General features: G+C 45.6%; 1 protein-coding gene across 6 annotated transcripts in view; it reads left to right on the plus strand.

Moving 5' to 3' along the window:
- Positions 1–19221, plus strand: part of NAV2 (neuron navigator 2) — a 746877-nt gene that overhangs the window by 526811 nt on the left and 200845 nt on the right. For all 6 annotated transcript variants that reach the window (XR_011075520.1, XM_068556818.1, XM_068556813.1 and 3 more), the window contains exon 6: positions 7806–7972. Coding sequence is in view for 5 of the 6 variants with exons in the window: in XM_068556818.1 (XP_068412919.1) it covers positions 7806–7972 (167 nt within the window). In the remaining variant the exon portion in view is untranslated. The remainder of the gene's footprint in view (positions 1–7805; positions 7973–19221) is intronic.

Raw genomic sequence — 19221 nt, forward strand, 5'->3', positions numbered from 1 at the left:
GTGTGATCTGTAAGTGAAGTTGAGTTGTACATATTGTTTCTGCATTTCATTGATTTTTTTGTCTTTGATTGCTTGGACATCAAAGTCCATTCTGATTTAGAGAGGTGAGTTTGTAGGTGGTTTTCCATAGTAGTTTTATGATGAGTTTGGCTCCCTGCTCTGTCCTGGCCCTGATCCCACCTCACCTGCATCTCATTTATGTGTGTTATGCTTTTTGTTATTGGTGCTGTCATTAAAATTACTAATGTGGGATTGGTTTTCTCTTGAGTTTTAAAGACCTGAAGCATGAATCCAGTTGTTCAGAGGAGACAAGGCAATAAGGCAATGTGTCATTTTTATTTCTGGGTGCTCTTGTGTACCATGTGTACCATGGACAGATCACCTCAGTTCCCTGAAAATAAAAATTAGGGCTGCTTACTAATTCTCTTGACTCAGTTTGGCATCTACCGCATCCTGTCAGGGCCTGTTTCAGGGTATGGCAAACGCCAGTTATGTCCCTGTATCTACTCTGTTTTAAAGGTATCAACAGCTAACTTTTATTGAATGCTTATTATGTGCCAATTTGAATACATTATCTTTTTTAATCTTCACATCGGTCTTCTTGCGGTAGGTCATGTTATTATCCCCATTTTACAGATGAGGAAACTAAAATTTAGGAAGTTCTCGGTAAGTTATCAAAGTCACACAGAAAGTGGAAAGACCAGGGTTTGAGCCCAGGTAATCTAACCCCAGAACCCTCACTTTAACCACTATGTTACATCTCTCCCCGCCCCCTCCTCCTCCTTGAATTCTGGTACTTATGTGGTTGTTGAGGCTGCTTTTTAAAATCTTACGTTTCAGCCATTCCTCCTGGCCTTTGCCTCATGTTGCCCTTGTAGCATCCTGACAGAAACAGAGTCTCCTCCTCATTATGGCTGGTATTTCTTTTTCATTGAATTCTCACGTAAAGGTAAAGGGATGGCCAGACTGCATTTCTCTCTGTATTCATGCAACAAATAGGTACAGAACGTCTGCTTGCTGCCCCACGCTCTTAGGCTCCAGGTGGGTGCCTTTTCTAATCAGTTAACTTTTCTAAAAAGCTTATGCATGGGGAGGCCCAACTCAGGATCCGTCTGGGTGCAGGGAGAAGCCACAGGGCAGCTGCTTCTCTGTAGACCAAGTCAGCATGTTACCCAGACTTGGTTCTGGAGGACCTACATTCATCACTGCATCTCATAGGATGAGTCTTAGTCTGCTCAGGCTGCTACTACACATCACCATAGACTGAGTGACTTAATGGAGATTTATTTCTCACAGTTCTGGAGGCTGGGAAATCCAAGATCAGGGTGCCAACATGGTCGTGTTCTGGAGAGCCCTCTTCCCGTTTTCCAGATGGCTGTGTTCTTCCTGTGTCCTCACATGGTGGAGAGCAGAGAGAAAGCAAGCTCTCCCGTCTCTGTCTCTTCTTCCAGGGCACTAACCCCATCACAAGGGCTCCACTTTCATGACCTCATTACCCCCCAGAGACCCCATCTCCAGATACCGTCACACTGGGATGACAGCATATGTATTTGGGGAGCAGGGGACACAAACATGAGTCCATAGCACCCTGCTAGAGAGTGACTGCTTTCCCAACAGCACGAGGCCCAAGTCAGATAGACAGCCTCTCCCCACCACTGCACTGGTAACCTGGGATCCCATTTTTTGTGTTTTGAGTGTCATGCAAAGTCCATACACAGGAAAGGAAGGGGGTGGGGAGCTTGGAGGAAACCTGAAATCTAGTGTTTGTTCCCCCTATGTGCTTACTTCTGGAAGAGAGAGAAAACAGGAACTAGTTGGGAAAGAATCTAAGTGGAAGCACATGCCCATCCCGTGAATGATCTATTATTATCAGTCCCAAATGATGGAAGGAGGTGGAGTGGGGTTGGGGGGGAAGAGAGGAAGAACTGAAGAATGAGGGCGTGTCTGCCCTGCCCTGAGGGCGTGCTGGGCACAGGGCTTCCAAGTTGACCGAAGCCAAGGTCTGGCTTTCCATCAGGGTCCTGTCCGTCACCTAGAGTTTCTTTTGGATACATTTTGTTTCTGACGAGCCTGACAAAGGGATGGTCTTCATTTTATTATTCATCTAACACTCCTTGCCTTCGGCTCCCCCCCACTTCCCCGCCCCTAGACTTGAGCACAGTCTTGGTAAACATTTTAGCTGATCAGGCACCACCAGGGGTAGTAGTAAAGTCTGGTTGCCAAAAGGAACAGCCCTACCTACCCCTCTGGCTGAGCAGGATACCTCTCCCAGAGCTTTGGAAATAGGTCTCTTGTTCAGGTGCAAACATTGATTGAACACCGGCCAGAGCCAAACACCTAGATAGGCACCAAGGATGTTGAGCAGGGTGGGAAGCCTCATCTTGAATCTACGGGGAAGGGGCTTATGGAGGTAACTGGTACAGGGATGAAGGGTTTCCATGAATTTCCACCTTTGACCACTGTATTGCCTCTTGGCATCCCTGGTGAGCCTCAGGTATTTAGGCTTATTCTACCTGTGGGAGGCATTGAAGCATGGTGACGAAGAGTGCAGCTTCACAGTCAAACCTAACAAACCCCGTTTTCACCACTTACTATGTTACCTGGGCCAATTATTTAATCTCCATGAGCCTGTGTTTCCTTACTGGTAAAATGGGGTAGTCCTGCCTCACTCACAGTGCTATGTGGACTAAATAAAGTCATTTCCAGTCCTTTGCAACCTGGCATGTAATCAGTGCACCATAACTAGCTGATAGGGTGATGTTGGTGGTTTGGGTTGATCTGGGCCAGCTCTAGCGAGTCTCACAGAGTCGATCTCTATGCGACCGTCTCGTGGAGAAGAATCAGTGTGGCCAGTAGTTCAGCCGTCTCTGCCCAGCTGCTGAAAAGCAGATGCCATGGAGCTGAGAGGTTCAGCATTTAATCATCTTGTCTAGCAAAAGCATCTCCAATTATGACCTCCGCCCCACCCCCCACCCCCAAGGTCCTGAGCATGTGCACACAAGCTGCCATCTTTCCTGGGAGGGCCATCTTCTGCTCCCAGCCTTTGAAGTGGTTTGGGGGAGAGGAACGGCTTTCTTCCAATCAGCACGTACAACGCGTGGAGCCGGGACGCACGCACAGGTTATGTGCCAGGAACAACAGTCTTACCATCCTGCCTGCTCGGCTGTGCACATGTTGGAGAAATTGACCATAGCTCCCATAGCAGCAGGATTTTCCTTCTGCCTCTTTGTTACACCTCTTCCCTTAAACTTCATTTTTTAAAAAAGCAACGTGTGTGTGTTTCAGAGAACACATCTGTGTCCCCTCATTTTGTAACTGTTGTTTGGACATGGGATGATCATGGGAAGTAGAGTCCCTCTTGCAAAGGAGCCGTTGAAACCTTCTGGCACTCTGGATGATGCAGGGTGTAGATGATTCGAGGTTGACTTGCTGCACTCTCCTCTCTCTGCTTTTTCTTGATGAGGCAGGCATCGCTGGGCAGCAGCTGTTTTGGTATCTGCAGCTGTTCCACATGAGCAAGACCCAGCTCTGCAGCAGAATGATGCTAAGGGACAGACAGCAGCTACTTGCAGGCTGGGGCTTGAGAGAAGTTCTCCTGATGCACAAGGATGTTAACAGTAATGAACTTCAGAATGTTAGCCAGGGGCCTGTGTGACTGTGACCTGGAAGCTGCTCTGCTTTTCAACTCTAGCTCTGTTCTCAGCTTCCCTAATGAATGCCTCCTTGCTGGAGGACAGGACCAAGTCCAAGGTTCATAGTGTGACATTGAAGGCTGCCCCCGCCTGGTTTTCCAGCCTCATTTCCTCCCACGCTGTCCCCCAAGCCCCAGCGCACACTGGCCTTTCTTTCTTCAGTGCTTTTTTTTTTTTTACAACCTTCTCTCTGCATGACACCTCTGCCCCCTACCTTCTTGCCCTCTACTCACATTCTCCTTCCACATGCCACATCTTGCTCTGGGGTTGCTTTTATTTGGAACCTTCCCTGACCATTCCAACAACTTCCGAGGTCATTATTTCTCTTCTTTGAATTACTTCTGACCTTTCATATTCTTTTATCAATGCGTATGTAATTGAGATGTCAGCTAGGGTCAATCAGCCCCTTAAGATCTAGATAAGATTGAGCTAGAACCCTGTGATAATCTTTTTGGGCCACGATGATAAAACACCACAGGCTGGGTGACTTACAAGCAACAGAAATTTATTGCTCACAGTTCTAGAGGCTGGAAGTCCAAGATCAAGGTGCCAGCCTGGTCGGATTCTGGTGAAGGCCCTCTTCCAGGTTGCGGACTGCTGACTTCTCGTTGTGTCCTCATGTGGTGGAAGAGGCAAGCTAGACTTCTGGATCCTCGTTTATAAGGGCATTAATCTCACTCATGAGGGCTCTATCTAATGACCTAATCACCTCCCAAAGGCCCCCCCTCCTAATACCATCACATTGGGCATTACAATCTCAACATATGAGTTGGGGTAAGGAAGGACTCAGAAACACAGACATAGCACATCCCTGCTTCAGTTTGGGAAGTCCAGGTCCCTCACCTGGATTGCTCAGGTATTTTAGGATCTCGTGGTCACCTTTGGCTTTGAAATCCTGTATTCACAATTCAGTCTGAATTAATTCAGTTTGTGGATTGACTCATCATCCCAAGGGATGTTTTGGTTCCCTCCTGGGTGGATCCAAACGAAGCTTTTTTACCTTACTTCCCATCCATCACACATTCATTCATGGCCTTTGTTTGTGAGGCAGACTGCTGAAAATTTCAGAGGGATGGAGGAGGCTTGCTTTGGAGCAAGCAACTGTCCAACCCCATCCGCAACAGAACCCAAGTTTTAAAGCACAGTGTTCACATAGATTCCTTCTGACACTTGGAAGAAGTTACTTGGTCTCCATCCAGTTTTCCCATTTGGTCAAGTTAAGGGAGCTGTCCTTACTAGGGTGTAATGGTGATGAGGTAGAGGGTGACATGAGTTGGCTTGAGCTTTATGGTGGCTTTTGATGGCTCGACATGTGCCAACCATCCCTTATTGTCATGTCAGCTGCCCTCAAGGCCTTCGAGACCTCTTCCATGTCTCAGAAAACTTGGTACAACCTGTAGCCATTTGAAGGATGGGTCACTCCCATCAGAGTAGCACCTCTAGGTTCTGACTCAAGGAAGAGGATCTGATGGTGACCACCCCTGGGAAACCAGAGCCGTCTCAGTTAATCCAAGACTGGGGATGTTTCAGTCTGGACCCCACAGATGGCTCAGAGGTACCCCAAGTGTAAGGTCTTCGTCACAGATGCTTGGATGAAGCAGTTTCTCTCCTCGAATGTTCCTTAGGGAGGTGATGAATCCTGTCTGCCAAAACCTGTCTTGCCTCTTTGGAAATGTTGATCTCCAACTCTTGTGTGTTGATTTTTGTCCAGCTCTCTATTGCTGCTTTAACCTAGATCTGCCTGATTCCTTCCTTATTTGTCTGGTTCTTTTTTCTACCATAGCATGTTTTCTTTATGACAATGTCCAATTCCTTTGTGAATCTGTGCTCAGCAGAAAGGTTGATAAGGGGAACCAGCATGCATTGAGTACTTACAACAGGCTGGACCTTGAGTCCCATTCCAAGTTTACAGCTATCCCATTGGGTACTTTACTATTATTCCAAAGTGACAAATACGGAACGTGAATCTCAGATCATAAGACTGGCCCAATGTCATGTCCATATTTGTATGGGAAAAGCTCATATTTTATCCATTGTACCACACTGCCTCACAGAGGACCAAATTGCCTACCTCATTCAAGGTTGTGGCCATCCCATCCAATACTTTGATTTCTTGCCTCTATAAAGGCCCTGTGCTGCTCTGAAAAATCTGTGGTCCAGTCCCAGGTGAGGGCAGTGGGGCCTCTCAAGAAACTTTTCCCTCCTCGTTGGAACGCATCTTTTCCCTCCTCATTGCTTTTTGCTTCCCTGTTCTTTGCCACGGGAGTAGAATACTGTCACCTGTGTTACCCTGCACCACTTAAAACTGTTGCTGTGACATCATTTTGGAACATGTCCATAATCCTTTTGCAGGCCTATCTGTGGGCATACAGACTCCTGCAGAGTCCAGCCCTGAGGAGCCCCATGTCTGCACCTGCAGTAGTTCTGCCATTGGCTGTGAGTCCTCGGGTAACATTGTCCGTCTTGGAGGGCTTGCAGGGTGCTGTTTGCATTGGAAGCAGAACCGAGAGGTACCAAGATCCCATTGCTGGACCTCCTTGATCAGTTGACCTGGCCACCTCTGGTCCGCAAACACAGGCACTGGCACTGCTGGTTTTGCACCCCACTCTGTGCCTGTCTTCATGCGGTGACTATCTTCACTAAACAAGATGGGGTAAATTAACAGAGGGGCAAATCCTCCTAATGCAGTGGGAAGTGAGGCCTTCCCTCCGCCACTTTTGGGGGGAAGAACTCACTGCCTTCCTTCTCTCCTAGCTCCCAGTTGAGGAACTGGGCCAGTTTCTTCTTAACTGTATAAATCTTACAGTCCTCTCACACCAGCTCATGTTCTCTGTTTACTCTCCAGCCATCTTTTCTTGCTCAGCCAACAAGAAAAAGTTTAAAGCGTTTGCCTGCTTCTATCTAAAATGCTTCCAGACTGCAGACTTCTTTGGTGCTTAGAGATTTGTGTGGAAAGAGAAGGCTGAAAGCTTTATGAGTTGAAAATTCAGACTTATCGCTAGATCTAATGCTGGTCAGCTGAGGTGCAAGTGGCTTTTCAACACTGCTAAGTGGGTTTTAGCTGAAAGATATAACTAAATATTTCATCATTTATTCATCTTTCAACTTTAATGATTGGAAAGAGTCCATGTAGTAGTCCCTGAACCAAAATTCTGATTTGCGGAGTCATAGCCTTAACTCTTTGGGGAATGGGCCATAATATCTTTAGACACATTACCAAAGATTAGTCTGCTGACTTTATTTCCCAAACCACCCAAAAATGAAGTGTTTTATTTAAAGGGAAAGTGTGTGTTTGTCTTTAGGCTAACAAATTCCTGCTCATTTTACAGAAAGAATGTATGATTTTATCCATCTACTGTGCAGAGAAGCTGAGCTTCAGACTCAGAGTAATGTCTATGGAGACAGGTTGTCAGATGTTGAAGGAAAATGTATGTCTGAACAAATGTTTCCATCCAGTACATAATTTTTCATTGCAGATGAGTTGGGTTCTGAGGTAGCAGTTTCCTTTCTGACCATCATAAATTATATCTTTTTCTTGATACTTACATCCCTAGATTATGGCAAAAACCATTTTCAGTATCTGTCAAAAGAGATGCACACACAAGTTTAACAGTTTAGAGTCTTAACAGGCCTTTATGTTCTACCCTTGATAGAATTAGAGATGACATGGTTTGGCCCTATTGAAAAGTAAAATTACTCATCCAAGAGAAAAAGGAAGATGAGCTTTGTATTTTTTTTGGCCACGCTGTGTGGCTTGTGGGATCTCAGTTCTCCGACCAGGGATTGAACCTGGGCCACAGCAGTGAAAGCCCAGGATCCTAACCACTATTACACCAGGGAACTCCCGAGCTTTGTATTTCTAATCAGCAGACATATTCATATATTTCTCTCTGTGTTCAAAGGAAAACTACTGACACTTGGCTTTTGGACTTTACTGGGGTCATTACTAGCCTAGATGTTTGTGGTGGTTCCAGTAAGTCCTTGGACTGGCAAACCGCCACCGACCCGATGTCTTGAATGGTTTCTTTTACCTCCTGCATGGCTGCAGTACCTTCTGAGGTACTGCTGTTCTCCTGAGACCGAAGCCATTACTCTGTTGCTTTTGCATTTTAGACTTCCAGGTCCTACCGCGAGGGTATCCGCTGCAGGCAGCGAGGCCAAAACACGCGGAGGGTCAGCCACTGCTAACAACCGACGGAGCCAGAGCTTTAACAACTATGACAAGTCCAAACCGGTCACCTCCCCACTCCCACCCCCACCAGCAAGCAGCCATGAGAAAGGTAAGCCACCTTCTTGGGGGTCCTTTCTGGCATCTTCCTTTATAGCAGATCCAGTTCTATTGGGTGAGTGTGGGGTTGCAAATAGTGCTGGGAACGGGTCACAAGGACGTGCTTGGCTGGCAGGAACTTTGTTAGCAGAGGTATTAATAAGGTGGGGACAATATTACATATTCATAGTTGCCAGCAGGAATAGCTGTGTTTGTCTGGGTGGAGCCCAGAAGACACATAGAAGCAATATAGCATTTGCAATTTGAAAACATTCATAGAACATTCTCTATACAGGAGGTGATTTTCTAGAAATGCAAGCTGCTTGGGGCATGCATTTTGTGAGCCGATAAGGTTTTTACCCATCAGAAGTGATGTGAGGGAAGTTAGGAACAAGGAGGGTTTTCACCCTTTGAAAAAGTCCGAAATGTGGGTTGGCTAAATGAATATCTTGGCTACACATAAAGAGTAGGCAGCATTCCTCTTGGTGTTCTGATAATGTAGCTCTTACCAAAAAAGGATATGATTTTTTACTATGCATAGTACTGAGCTTTTAGGTTGGGGGAGAAATGTAAGTAGCCCTGTGGGGACTCTTGCACAGAAGGTAGTAAAACAAACCTTTGCTTGCTGCAGTCTGTATCTCATGAGACATTGGAGAAATAGGAAAATTGAAACCGCTCGGAAGATTCTTCAATAATAGACAGAGCCCTCCCTTATTCCTCCCATGCAAAATGGTCTAGACTTCTTAGGGGGGCATGCCCAGGTCCCTTGGAAGCATTTCCTGCCTGGTAGTGTGGAAGCTTCCTAGGGCTTGTCCTGGATGTGCCCCCTCCTCTCCTGGGACCCAGGAGACACCCCCGCCCGCCCCCCGCAAAGTGCTCCAGAGGACTGGGCAGCTCTCCCACCGTGAACGAGATCAGAACCTCCCTGCCCGCACCCCTCCATCCCAAGATAACTTAATCCAATGGAGCTGGGCTTCCCCCAACGCCCACTCCCACCTGGAACACTGGAGGAAATATGAAGGAACTCTGTGTAAGGCCGACATATATATGGCAGAAGTTCTCTCTGGCAAGGCATGGGGAACTCTGCACCTAGCACTAAAGCTGTAACCAGAATGTCTCAACCAGTCGTGACTCTGATCCAGCCTTTGGCTTCTGCCTCAAGCAGACCATTTTTCTTCTTCTTTTCTTTCTCCACCTCCCTTCCCCTCTCCTTTCCTTTTCTTTACCATACCCCGTGTATTCTTGTTAAAAGTGTGTTTAAATTACAAAAATAACGAATGCTTGTAAAATGGTATAAGTTTCTATCAAATAAAAGTTCTCCTCTATGTGCTCCCTGAAGCATACCACTATAAACCATTCTATGCATATCCTTCCAGATACGTTTATGTATATATACATAATATAGAAAAGAGCTAAATTTTGTTGAGTACCTACTGTGTGCCTCATTGAATTCCCCCAAAGTGTGTTGTTATCCCCATTTACAAAGGATGAAACTAAGGTTAAGGGAGGTTAAGTGGTTGCCGAGGTCACACCAGCAACAGTGAGAAATGGAGTTGGAACTGAACCCAGGCACTTTGGTTCCAGAACCACAATTAATACTGTGCTTTTCCTGGAAGTGGAAAAGACATGCTTGAAACCCTACCACTGAGAGCTGGCTCGAGATGTGCAGGTTGAGGGAGCGGGGAGAGAGGAGAAGGTGTTTGGGAACCCTGCCCTTGTCCCATAGTCCTTTGGGGAGCATAGATATAAAACAGTCTGAAGGAGGGGTATGAGGCCAATGTCCAAAAAATTGAGAAAATAAAGAAAAGGTTCCCCTTGGAGGGAACATATGTGGGAAGGTGCAGGGTTGGTGGCTGGACCACCCAGAGCCCAGACAGAGCCCACACAGACATAGGACCACTCAGGCAGCCCAGCCAGGGGCTCCCCACTGGCACTGGCACAGCCACCAATCTGCCTCTGTCCTGGGCAGGGGTTGCCACTTGTGCCTCAAGCAGACAGGCGGGAGGCCCCCTGAAGGACGGTGGCTGTGAATGCTAATAGAGGCATTGTCCCAGGGAAGAACTCCGGTGTCAGGAGGAAAGGAAATCATACTTACTTGTTGAGCATGTAACATCTGCTAGGGACTTTGATTTTCGCTATGTTGTACTTGATCTTCAGAAACATTCCATGAGGTAAATATTACCCCAGTTTTACAGGTAAAGAAGATGAGGCTAAACGAGATTTAGTAACTTGCCCTCCATGTTAATTGAGTGCTAGAATTCATATCCATGTCCGACTGCCAGCTTTGAACTCTGGTTCTGTCCTGTCCCCTGGGATGTCTGTGAGGCGTGTCAAGTGAGGGGATATGCGTGAGAATGTTGTGTGAGCTATGATGCGCTCAAAATCCTGCAAGGATTTACAGTGATAAAAATTACTGATAGAGGTTCAGGTGCATGGGAGGTGCGTTTATTATCCCTCTCCTATCCTGGGGAGCTGAGGTAAAGCAAGGTTGGGGCAGACCTAGATTTTATTTATCTATTTATTTTTGCCGAGCCACGTGGCTTGTGGGGTCTTAGTTACCCGACCAGGGGTCGAACCCGGGCCCTGGCAGTGAAAACGCTGGGTCCTAACCACGGGACCGCCAGGAAATTCCCAGGCCTTGGTATTTTTTACTAATACTTTTCCACCATCCTGAAGTAACGGGGTCATGTGATTTTACCTTCAGAGACTCGTTATTTCCTCCTCCTTTCTTCATGTTCCCTGTGTTCTCCCTTGAATCTGACCTTGGTTGCAGACTGAGGTAGGCGGCTTGCATGCAAAATATAGTTTGTGGGGACGGAACAGAAATAACTCAGCCACCTGGCCATGTAAAAGACACAACAGGTACTTGGGTGCATAAGATATCATCCTTCACCTGGAGAAATCTTGGAGAGAGAAACTCTGTGAGCATTTGAATTGCAGTTCATTGTGGTTGGTGCTGTAGTTGAGGTGTGGACTGCTTTCCCATGAGGTCAAGTCCGTGATAGGATCTCATTGCCTGTCCTCCCCTGAAGCTTTCTTGTGAGTCAGTCAGACCCGGACTGCATTGTGCTCTGGCATTTCATTCTCAGGTGAACCAATTCATAGGCTTTTCTATGTGATCCATTGACCCGAGAATTCCAGTCCTAGGAACTGATCTAATCACATCAGTAAGTTCAATGAGAAATTCATTATTCTGAAAATAAATGACAAAAATATTTCAACACTTAGTCCCAATTCTTAAAAAGGATTAAGAGGAATAAAAGGAGATTGTAACAGGCAACTTTTCAAAAACCCCAGAGCACTTTATACTTTGTGGGAAAACACTAAAGCATTCCTCTTAAAATCACACCCAAAGAAACAAGTCCTCTTTTGTCATCATCACTGAATTTAGTTCTGATTATACTGGGCAATCAACTGAGATGTAAAGCAGAAGAAAACTAACAGGTAGTACTTCAGAGCTAGAAAAAAACCTCAGGACTCACACAATTCATTATGTTGTTCCATAAAGTGACCAAGTACATAGTTGATACGCAAAACCCAGAAAGAAATGTTCTGTACAGCAACACGACCTGTTAGTTTTCCTATAAATTCAGACTTCAGATTTTGTAGGTTTGGAGGAAAGTCTGCAGAGCCTTACTTAGCCTTTAGGAAAACCTGCCAGTTGTTTGTTGTATCATTACCACTGCCATGGTTTAGGTCTGTGCTTGGATTCGCACTCCTGCAGGCAACAACCGTGCAGAGCCCTGCCTGGCCTGCAGGATGTGTCAGCAGGATCGGCTGCGAAACATCTGTCAAGGAATGGCCAGGACGCGCGGCCGCCCTTCACTTCCTCTGTTGGCTCCGAGTGGCTCTAGGGCTCCAGGCCAGAATCACAGATTTTCAGGGGAGAGGAAATAGCTGTTCTTTTTCAGCATTTGTGACATGATCTGTTTTCTCTTCCTTCCATTCCCTCACTTACATCCTCTGAACAGGTTAACACTGCCAGAAATCTAATACAGGTCTAAAGTATTTAGTCCATCATACAAATTTGGAACATTTAGTATTCCTAGACTGAATTCTGTGCATATGGGGGAATGTTCTTTTCTGAATAATAAGGTTTTCTTCATTTTGTAGAAAGCATATCTTTACTATATTTTCAATACAAAAATAATTATATTAAAGTGTTCGAACAACACAGATTTATTAAAAGAAAAAGAACCCTATATAATCCCACCTCTCAGACAAAGCCACTGTTAACCACTTAGTTTATATTCTTCTATATTTTTTTCATGCATATACTATCACATTTTTTGTCTGTTATTTTAAAGTTTTTTTTAATATTTCCTTTTTTTAAATCAAAGTATAGTTGATTTATATACTATAACATTTTGATCCATTTTTCCTAATGTTTACTCTTCGGCAGGAACTATTCGAAGTGCTTTATTAGTAATATTTAATTCTTACAGGAGCCTTATACATATACACACAGTCTCACACATACGTATATGACATTTTAAGTCTTATAAATAAAATCAACAAGTCGTGGACAGCCCTTTTTATAGGTCATTCTCTCATCACAAAATAGTTGCATAGTACTTCATAGTATGAATTTACCTTAATATTTTTAATCACTTTCATTTAGGTTGCTTCTAATTTTTTGATATTATAAATAGTACTGAGATTAACATACTTGTAGGTCTTTTTTGCATGTATACAACCATTTCAGTGGAATTGCTGCATTGAAGAGTGTATGCACATTTTACAGTTGTTTTAACAGTGCCAAATTTTGCTCCCCAAAGGTTATCCCTGTTTATAATTCCCAGCAACAATGTGTGAGAAGGCTAGTTTCTCTCCACACTTGACACTTTTATTTTCATTCTCTTGGGCAAAAAATACCTTGTCTTAGAAATGAAGCAAATTATTTTAAGAAGCTGAAATAACAAGATCATTTGCTAAAAACTGACTGTTTTTATTGACACTTTGCTGAGAGTCACAACTAGTGAGTGTGGCATAGTACAAAAGCACTTGGGTTTGAGATCAAGCTCACTACCACCTGGCATGACCTCCTTCAAGACACTTCTCCAGGCCTCAGTTTCCCCTTCTGTAAAGTGAGTCTAAAGTCCTCTGGCACTAAGTCACTGTGAAGTTTTCACTGGCTGTTTGGCCTTGCCTAATGTGAGCCCCATCAGCGCTTTCTGGTGGGTTCCTTCCTCGGGTGTTCATTCTCTGGGTCACTTTCTTCCTCTTTGTTCACTCCTACCTGTTGTGGCAGAAGAGGAGAGCCAGACGTGGCTGGAGACGGGGTTTTACAGCCTTCAGCACGATGTCATATCTGAGTAACATTGATTTAGAATCTCTATAAACTTGTCACTTAGTGGTTGGCAAAGCAAGTTCTTTATCAGACTTAGTGGTTGGGAGAGGGAAGCACGAAGAAGTTGCCCATGTTCTGCCGTTAATCAAGATGCTGACCTAAAATTACAGTTCAGACTAGATGGAATTGATTCAGTGGTCCAGGTCACGCAGAAGAGAATATGGTTGGGGTGCACCTGTTTCATGTTGTTTCTTGCCTTTATTCGTTTTGTCACCATTTGTGCCCAGCTTTGGGCTGTTTGTAGAGACGGTGAGAACTGGGAGCTGGATAGCCTTGGGGGAGGGGCGGTGCTCACTTGTCCTATGATAGGGCTGTGCTCAAAGTGGTGAGGAAAAAGATCCGCTTAGCCAGAAGGCTGGGGAGGACCTCAGAGAGGTGATATCATTTGCCCTGATTTCCATCTGAAGATTTTTGCTGAGAGCAGAGGAAGGGGAGGCTGGGAAGGAATGATGCATCCACTCTTCTGGTCAGGTGTTAATCTGGGAGGACTTGTGTTGTGTTCACTGTGTTAATAGCCTCACGTCCCGTGGAGGGCCTGTAGAGGGAAACTTCTGTAAGATCATTTCAGTGACAGCGTAGGACCTCCCTTGGTCATCAGGGGACCTCTGCCATTCCAGAGCTGTCACCCCAGGCAAGGGGAGAGCTTGGGTACCCGTCTGTGCTCATGGGTGACAGTCACCTTGGTTTGGGAATCAGGTGTGACATCACCATGACCCTCCAGCCTGAAGCCATAATTGTCTGAGGGCTTAAAAAGTCATCTAGAGGTTTGAACCAGGGTATCATTGCATTTAGAGAAGTCTCTGGTGTTATCAGATGAAATGAATAGGTCCCACTGCTTGCTGCTTACAAAATCAATTCTCACAGATGTTGATAGAAAGGAAAGGTGCCTTTAACCAGAATGCTGGCAATCTGGGGAGGTGGTGGACTCAGTGTCCCCCAAAACTACCTCTAAAGATTCTGCTCGGCCGTGAAAGCTTTTAAAGGGAAACAGGGAAGTAACCTCAGTTAATCATTGAGATACAGGGGGTCAGAGTCGTCGCCATCCCCCCCGTGTGCAGGCTTGTGGGCAGACTTGTCAACGCCTCGTGATCTTCCTCTAGATGTTATCTTGTTCACACAGTTTGTTCGGGAGATTACCAAAGGGGAAGCTACGGAAGAGATCTCGTCGTCTGTTAATTACTTATTCTTCATTTCTACTTCTTTGATCTAGGGAAAGAACTGACAAGTTAGGCAAGGTATTGTGTAATCAAAAGATCTGAAAGGTGTGTTTGGGCCGGAGATGAGTAGAGCATGGGGCGGGGCCGGGGGGGGGGGGGGGCGCCTGGTTTAAAAGTTAGTTACAATACAGCTTTGCTAAAGTGACAAGAAAAGGGGCTTCCTGCTGAGGGCAGTTTCCTGCAAAGAGCTGCCTACACTGGGAGAATCATCTAGAAATAACTCAGCTGATCCCGCTGTTGAGGTGGGCAGGCAGGATGAAATAGATGCTTCCAAACCTAGGTACCTCATGTGGCACTGGAGGCGAAAAGAATGTCTGGCAAGTGTTTACACCGGTTGCACCAGTCTCTTGGGCCAGAATACAGTTATCTCAGGAGAAAAGGTTCGGGCCCTGCAATTAAAGAGAAAATGTTTACCTTGAAGACAGCCAACTGAGTTTGAGTTCTGGCCCTGCCACCTCCCAGGAGCATGGCTTTGGGCAAGTGCACTGCTCACTGCGGCATGTGTTCAGAATCACGCTCAGACCATCACAGGCCACACCTGGCACCATTCCACTCCTCAGGGGACGGAGGGGAATCACAGGTTGTCGGCAGGGCAATGCGGACGTTTCTGTTCCATAGGAGTGGTCCTCACAGCATATAGACAGCAGTCCACGCAGCATCGGGGGGCTGTTACTCCCCTCTCCCACCTCAGGGGACAGCTCAGGTGTGAGGGAACAAGACCCACAGGGGGCAGGTGTAGGAGTCTCTGTAGCTTAAAAGCCACGTGACCCACAAGAGCCAGTATCTCTTGTAACAGCTCCACATGCAAAACTTCTGTGGTTCCCACCGATCGGCTTGGGCCCGATTGGTAAGAGTCACAGCACTCAGAGGAGCCCAAAATGATGGTGGCCCTCAACAGGCCCTCACTTATAGCTCTTGTCTGTCCAGATGTGGTATGACTATCCAGGGTCAATTTTATCATGAGCAGTGTTGCTTGATAACATAGCTGACATTCTATCTTTATCAAGTTTCCAGGGGAACAGAGATAGAAGGTTAACCCAAGATCAAATTCTCATGCAGAAGGGGAAAAGGTTTTGTTAATCCTTTTCCAACAGCAAGTCACCTCACCTCTCAGAGATTCAGTTATCTACGAAGCAGCAACAGGCCGCTCTAGCCCTAGTGACGGGAGAAAGTCAGATGTGAAGTGTTTTCTCTCATTTTTTGTAGAGCTCAATTCAGATTTCCTGGCGTTGTCACCTCTGTCGGTTGAAGACATTTCTGTGAAGGGTATGACTTGTTTCCTAGTAGCCGACGTTGACTGACAACGTGGGTGTCATTTGCACAGCTTGAAACAGTTGCTACGTCTGACCTTTCTAAATCTTGTGTAGTCCGGTTGTTTGCTGTCTGTTAGTGGTGCCCTTTTACAGGTTGGGGGCTGGGGGTTGTGGCTCCTGCAGTAAAGGCAGGTTTCATTTTTCTCGTTTGCATTTTACACCCTGGTTCCCTCTTGTTCTAAACAAATTACTGACGTCTAATTGAAGAGATGAAAAGTCCTAAAACACATGGCATCTCTCCCCAAAATAGTGCCTCCACAGTAACATTTTTCCACTCCGACATAGCATCTGTAAATTACCCCTGTGTGATGGAAGAGAGAACAGGTCCCACATGGTAGCTCTCTGTTAGCTCTGAAGCACACAGCTCACGTCCTGTGGTCTGGTGGCACGGTGAATTCAAGACTCTAGACTGTCGTTTCTCAAGGTATGATGAATGGGCCACCTACACCAGCATCCTTTGAGGTAATTGCTAAAAACAGAAATCCAGAAGCTTTACAAACGTCCTCCTAATTCAGATTTCTGAGTCAGAGTCTGAAAGTCTACATTTTACACCCTTATCGTTCTTACAACACTGAAGTTTGAGAACGCCTCTCCTAGGAGGACTTCTTGCTCCCCTTTGAAAGGGCATGCTACCTTCTAATTGCCCTTCAACTCTCAGCAACTACTTTGTAGCATGTTGTTATGGGGAATGGAGATAAACGTGTTAAGACGCCCAAATTAATGCCTGGCATATAGCAGGAGCTCAACGCGTGGGAAACCGTTTACACTGGCATGTTACATGCATTTTGTTGTACACACATTTACGCTTATTCTCAGAGTCAGCAGCTTATACTGGGTAGACTTAGCTACTTGCATAGGTCTTTGTATCTTTTGGTTTCTTGCTATTGCCTCATTAATCTCTAGTGACATTCTTAATTAAAAAAAAAATGACTCAATGCTACCTTGTTTCAGTTGAGCTAATAGAAAATAAGGAAATGGATTTGGATCCCACACTTAGGTTGGAAATATAAAAAAGAGAGTTGTCCCTGTGGGATCTAGATAGGGTAGCGGAGGGAATACTTTGCAAGGAGGTGGTCTGAGGGGGAAGTCAGCTTGCCCTTTCCCTGTTTGAAGAGTCATCTTCTGGCTCTTTCTCTCCCTGCACTTGGAGAGCTTGGTGTTACTTTATGAGTGGAAGAGCAATCTCCTGTTCAGAGGAAGGGTGAGCATTGGCAGAGCTGCCTGGAGGGGAGCCTGTGTGATGATCCTTCCTTCCCATGCTCCGGCGTAGCCTTTGTACTTGACCTCTAGCATTAAACTAAAGTCAAACATGAAGGTGAAAGAACTCTCTCTGGCCACCTTTGGGAGCCATTGTTTTGATCTACTGTGTAATTCAGAAGAGCCTTCAGAGGAGGAGACGTATCACTCCCTCTAATGTGTGACACTAACAACCTTCAATGCTAAAGCCATCCTTTTTCAGGGAGAAGAGTAAGAGGGATATAACCATGTTTGCTTTTCTCTAAATAGGGATGTGTTTCAAAGCCATGCGGGACCTCATGGTTCTGCTGTATATCCTTTCTCGAAAATACACTAAACCTGGCTTTTTGTAACAGGATGAAAGAGTCAAGAAAAAGAAAGAAAAGAAATCATTTAGGAAGGTGAAATATCTGTTTGATTAGTCTTGTGTCTGGAACCGAAAATGACCAGTTGATGTTCATCTGATTTTCAGGTGATAAATCTCAGCGTTTCTTTTGCTTCCATCTTCTATGTGCAAAGCGTCACACGTACACGAATTCAATTTAATTTCAAGGATCATTGGTAGGGGAAAGTGTTTAGGTTTCTGGGGGCTCCCCTAGTCATTTTTATCCAGGTGTCATCTGCAGTCAGGTCTTAGTTTAGTTGTTCGTTTAGATGTTCTTTTTTGGAAAAAAAATATTTTCCTTCTCCAAGTTAGGTATTTGACAGTGTGTATTAGCATGAGAAGATAAATACAATATGTGTGGGGATAAATGAGATTAACTTTTCTATGAGCGCACGTGGCCCCTATTCACAATGAAAAGTACAAGAAGAGAATGCTGGTCAGAACAGGGAGAGTTCCTGAGCAATAAAGCTTGAGAGCTCCGTGTAGCTCACCAACTCGATGAGGAGTTTCTCGTGAACACGTGTGTGGTTGCCTCTGTGCTAAGGACGTGGCATCCTCGGGCATAAATGAACCTAACAGATAAAATGCCTGTTTCTCAGCTACAGCTTGCCTTCTGCAAGCTTCTGAGTCTGTGCATTTCATTAGGATAACCAACACATATCCCATGTGTCGGGGAACCATCTTCTGTTGAGGGTGTCAGATGAGGGGTCACACTGAGAATATTTGTCTCCAAGATAATGGTCATAATCCATCTTCATTGTGGTGAGACTGCCGCATGGGCCTTTGGTAGGTGTCACACCATGGAGATAAATGGTCATGCTGCACAGTGGTTTATGCCAAGGCATTGTGGGCACAATTTACATTCTTAGTGTCCTGGGAGCTCCTGCCATGATTTCTTAGTGACAGTTGTGTTGATTCATGGGATTGGCAAGGTTCCCCAAACTTTGTGGAGATTCGACAGTTATTAGCTGCTGATGGAAATCAGCGGCCTGGCCTACTTCCTTCATTAGAGCAAAGGTAAAGAAGGCCTCTCCACACCTGATGCTCCCTCTGCCTGTTTCAAGATGGGAGAATCAGAGGATTCTTATGAAACGTGGAGAGGAGTAGGGAATCAGTGACCTGTAATAACTCACCTTGTGTAAAGCAAAGATAGAAAAAAAAAAAAAAAGTCCTTTGGCTCGGAACAGTCCAGGACGGTGAGTCTCTGCTTCCCCCTACTGCCCAGGTTTTGTATCGTATCCGAGTAGAGCCTTGGTTTGCGGGCTGGCATCCTCAGGGCACACTGGGAGGATAATGACTCCAGACTGTCCCAGCGTTTTCTTCCAGGCAGAGCTTTCCCACGTTTGTTTCCACAACTTAGGAGAATGTATGAGGACTGAATAAATAAAACCCACACTGTCGGTGTGACCCTGTTCACGTGGGAAGGTGGAGAAGCGTGCTCTCCAGTGGCGAGGAATTGACAGCAGGCCTGAGCTGAAATCGGTCTTCACGAGGCTGTCCACTCTCTCCCTTCAGCAGGCCACCAGCCAGTGCATTCAAGAATCAGGATTAGCCCTAAGCATAAGGATCTCTGAAGGCACTAGTGGATTTTTGCTGCAAGAAAAGTTATGCTAGATTTGACTCCAGTTTTAACAGGCAGGTAATTCCAACCAGACTGTATAGTGTGCAGTAGATGAGTCTCTCTCTTCTCATTAGGCTTCATATTCACGTACTTGGAACTCAATCTTTCGTCTATTCACACACCATTGGGAACCTCCTCTG

Source organism: Eschrichtius robustus, chromosome 11 (genome assembly GCF_028021215.1).
Source record: "Eschrichtius robustus isolate mEscRob2 chromosome 11, mEscRob2.pri, whole genome shotgun sequence".
NCBI lineage: Eukaryota > Metazoa > Chordata > Mammalia > Artiodactyla > Eschrichtiidae > Eschrichtius > Eschrichtius robustus.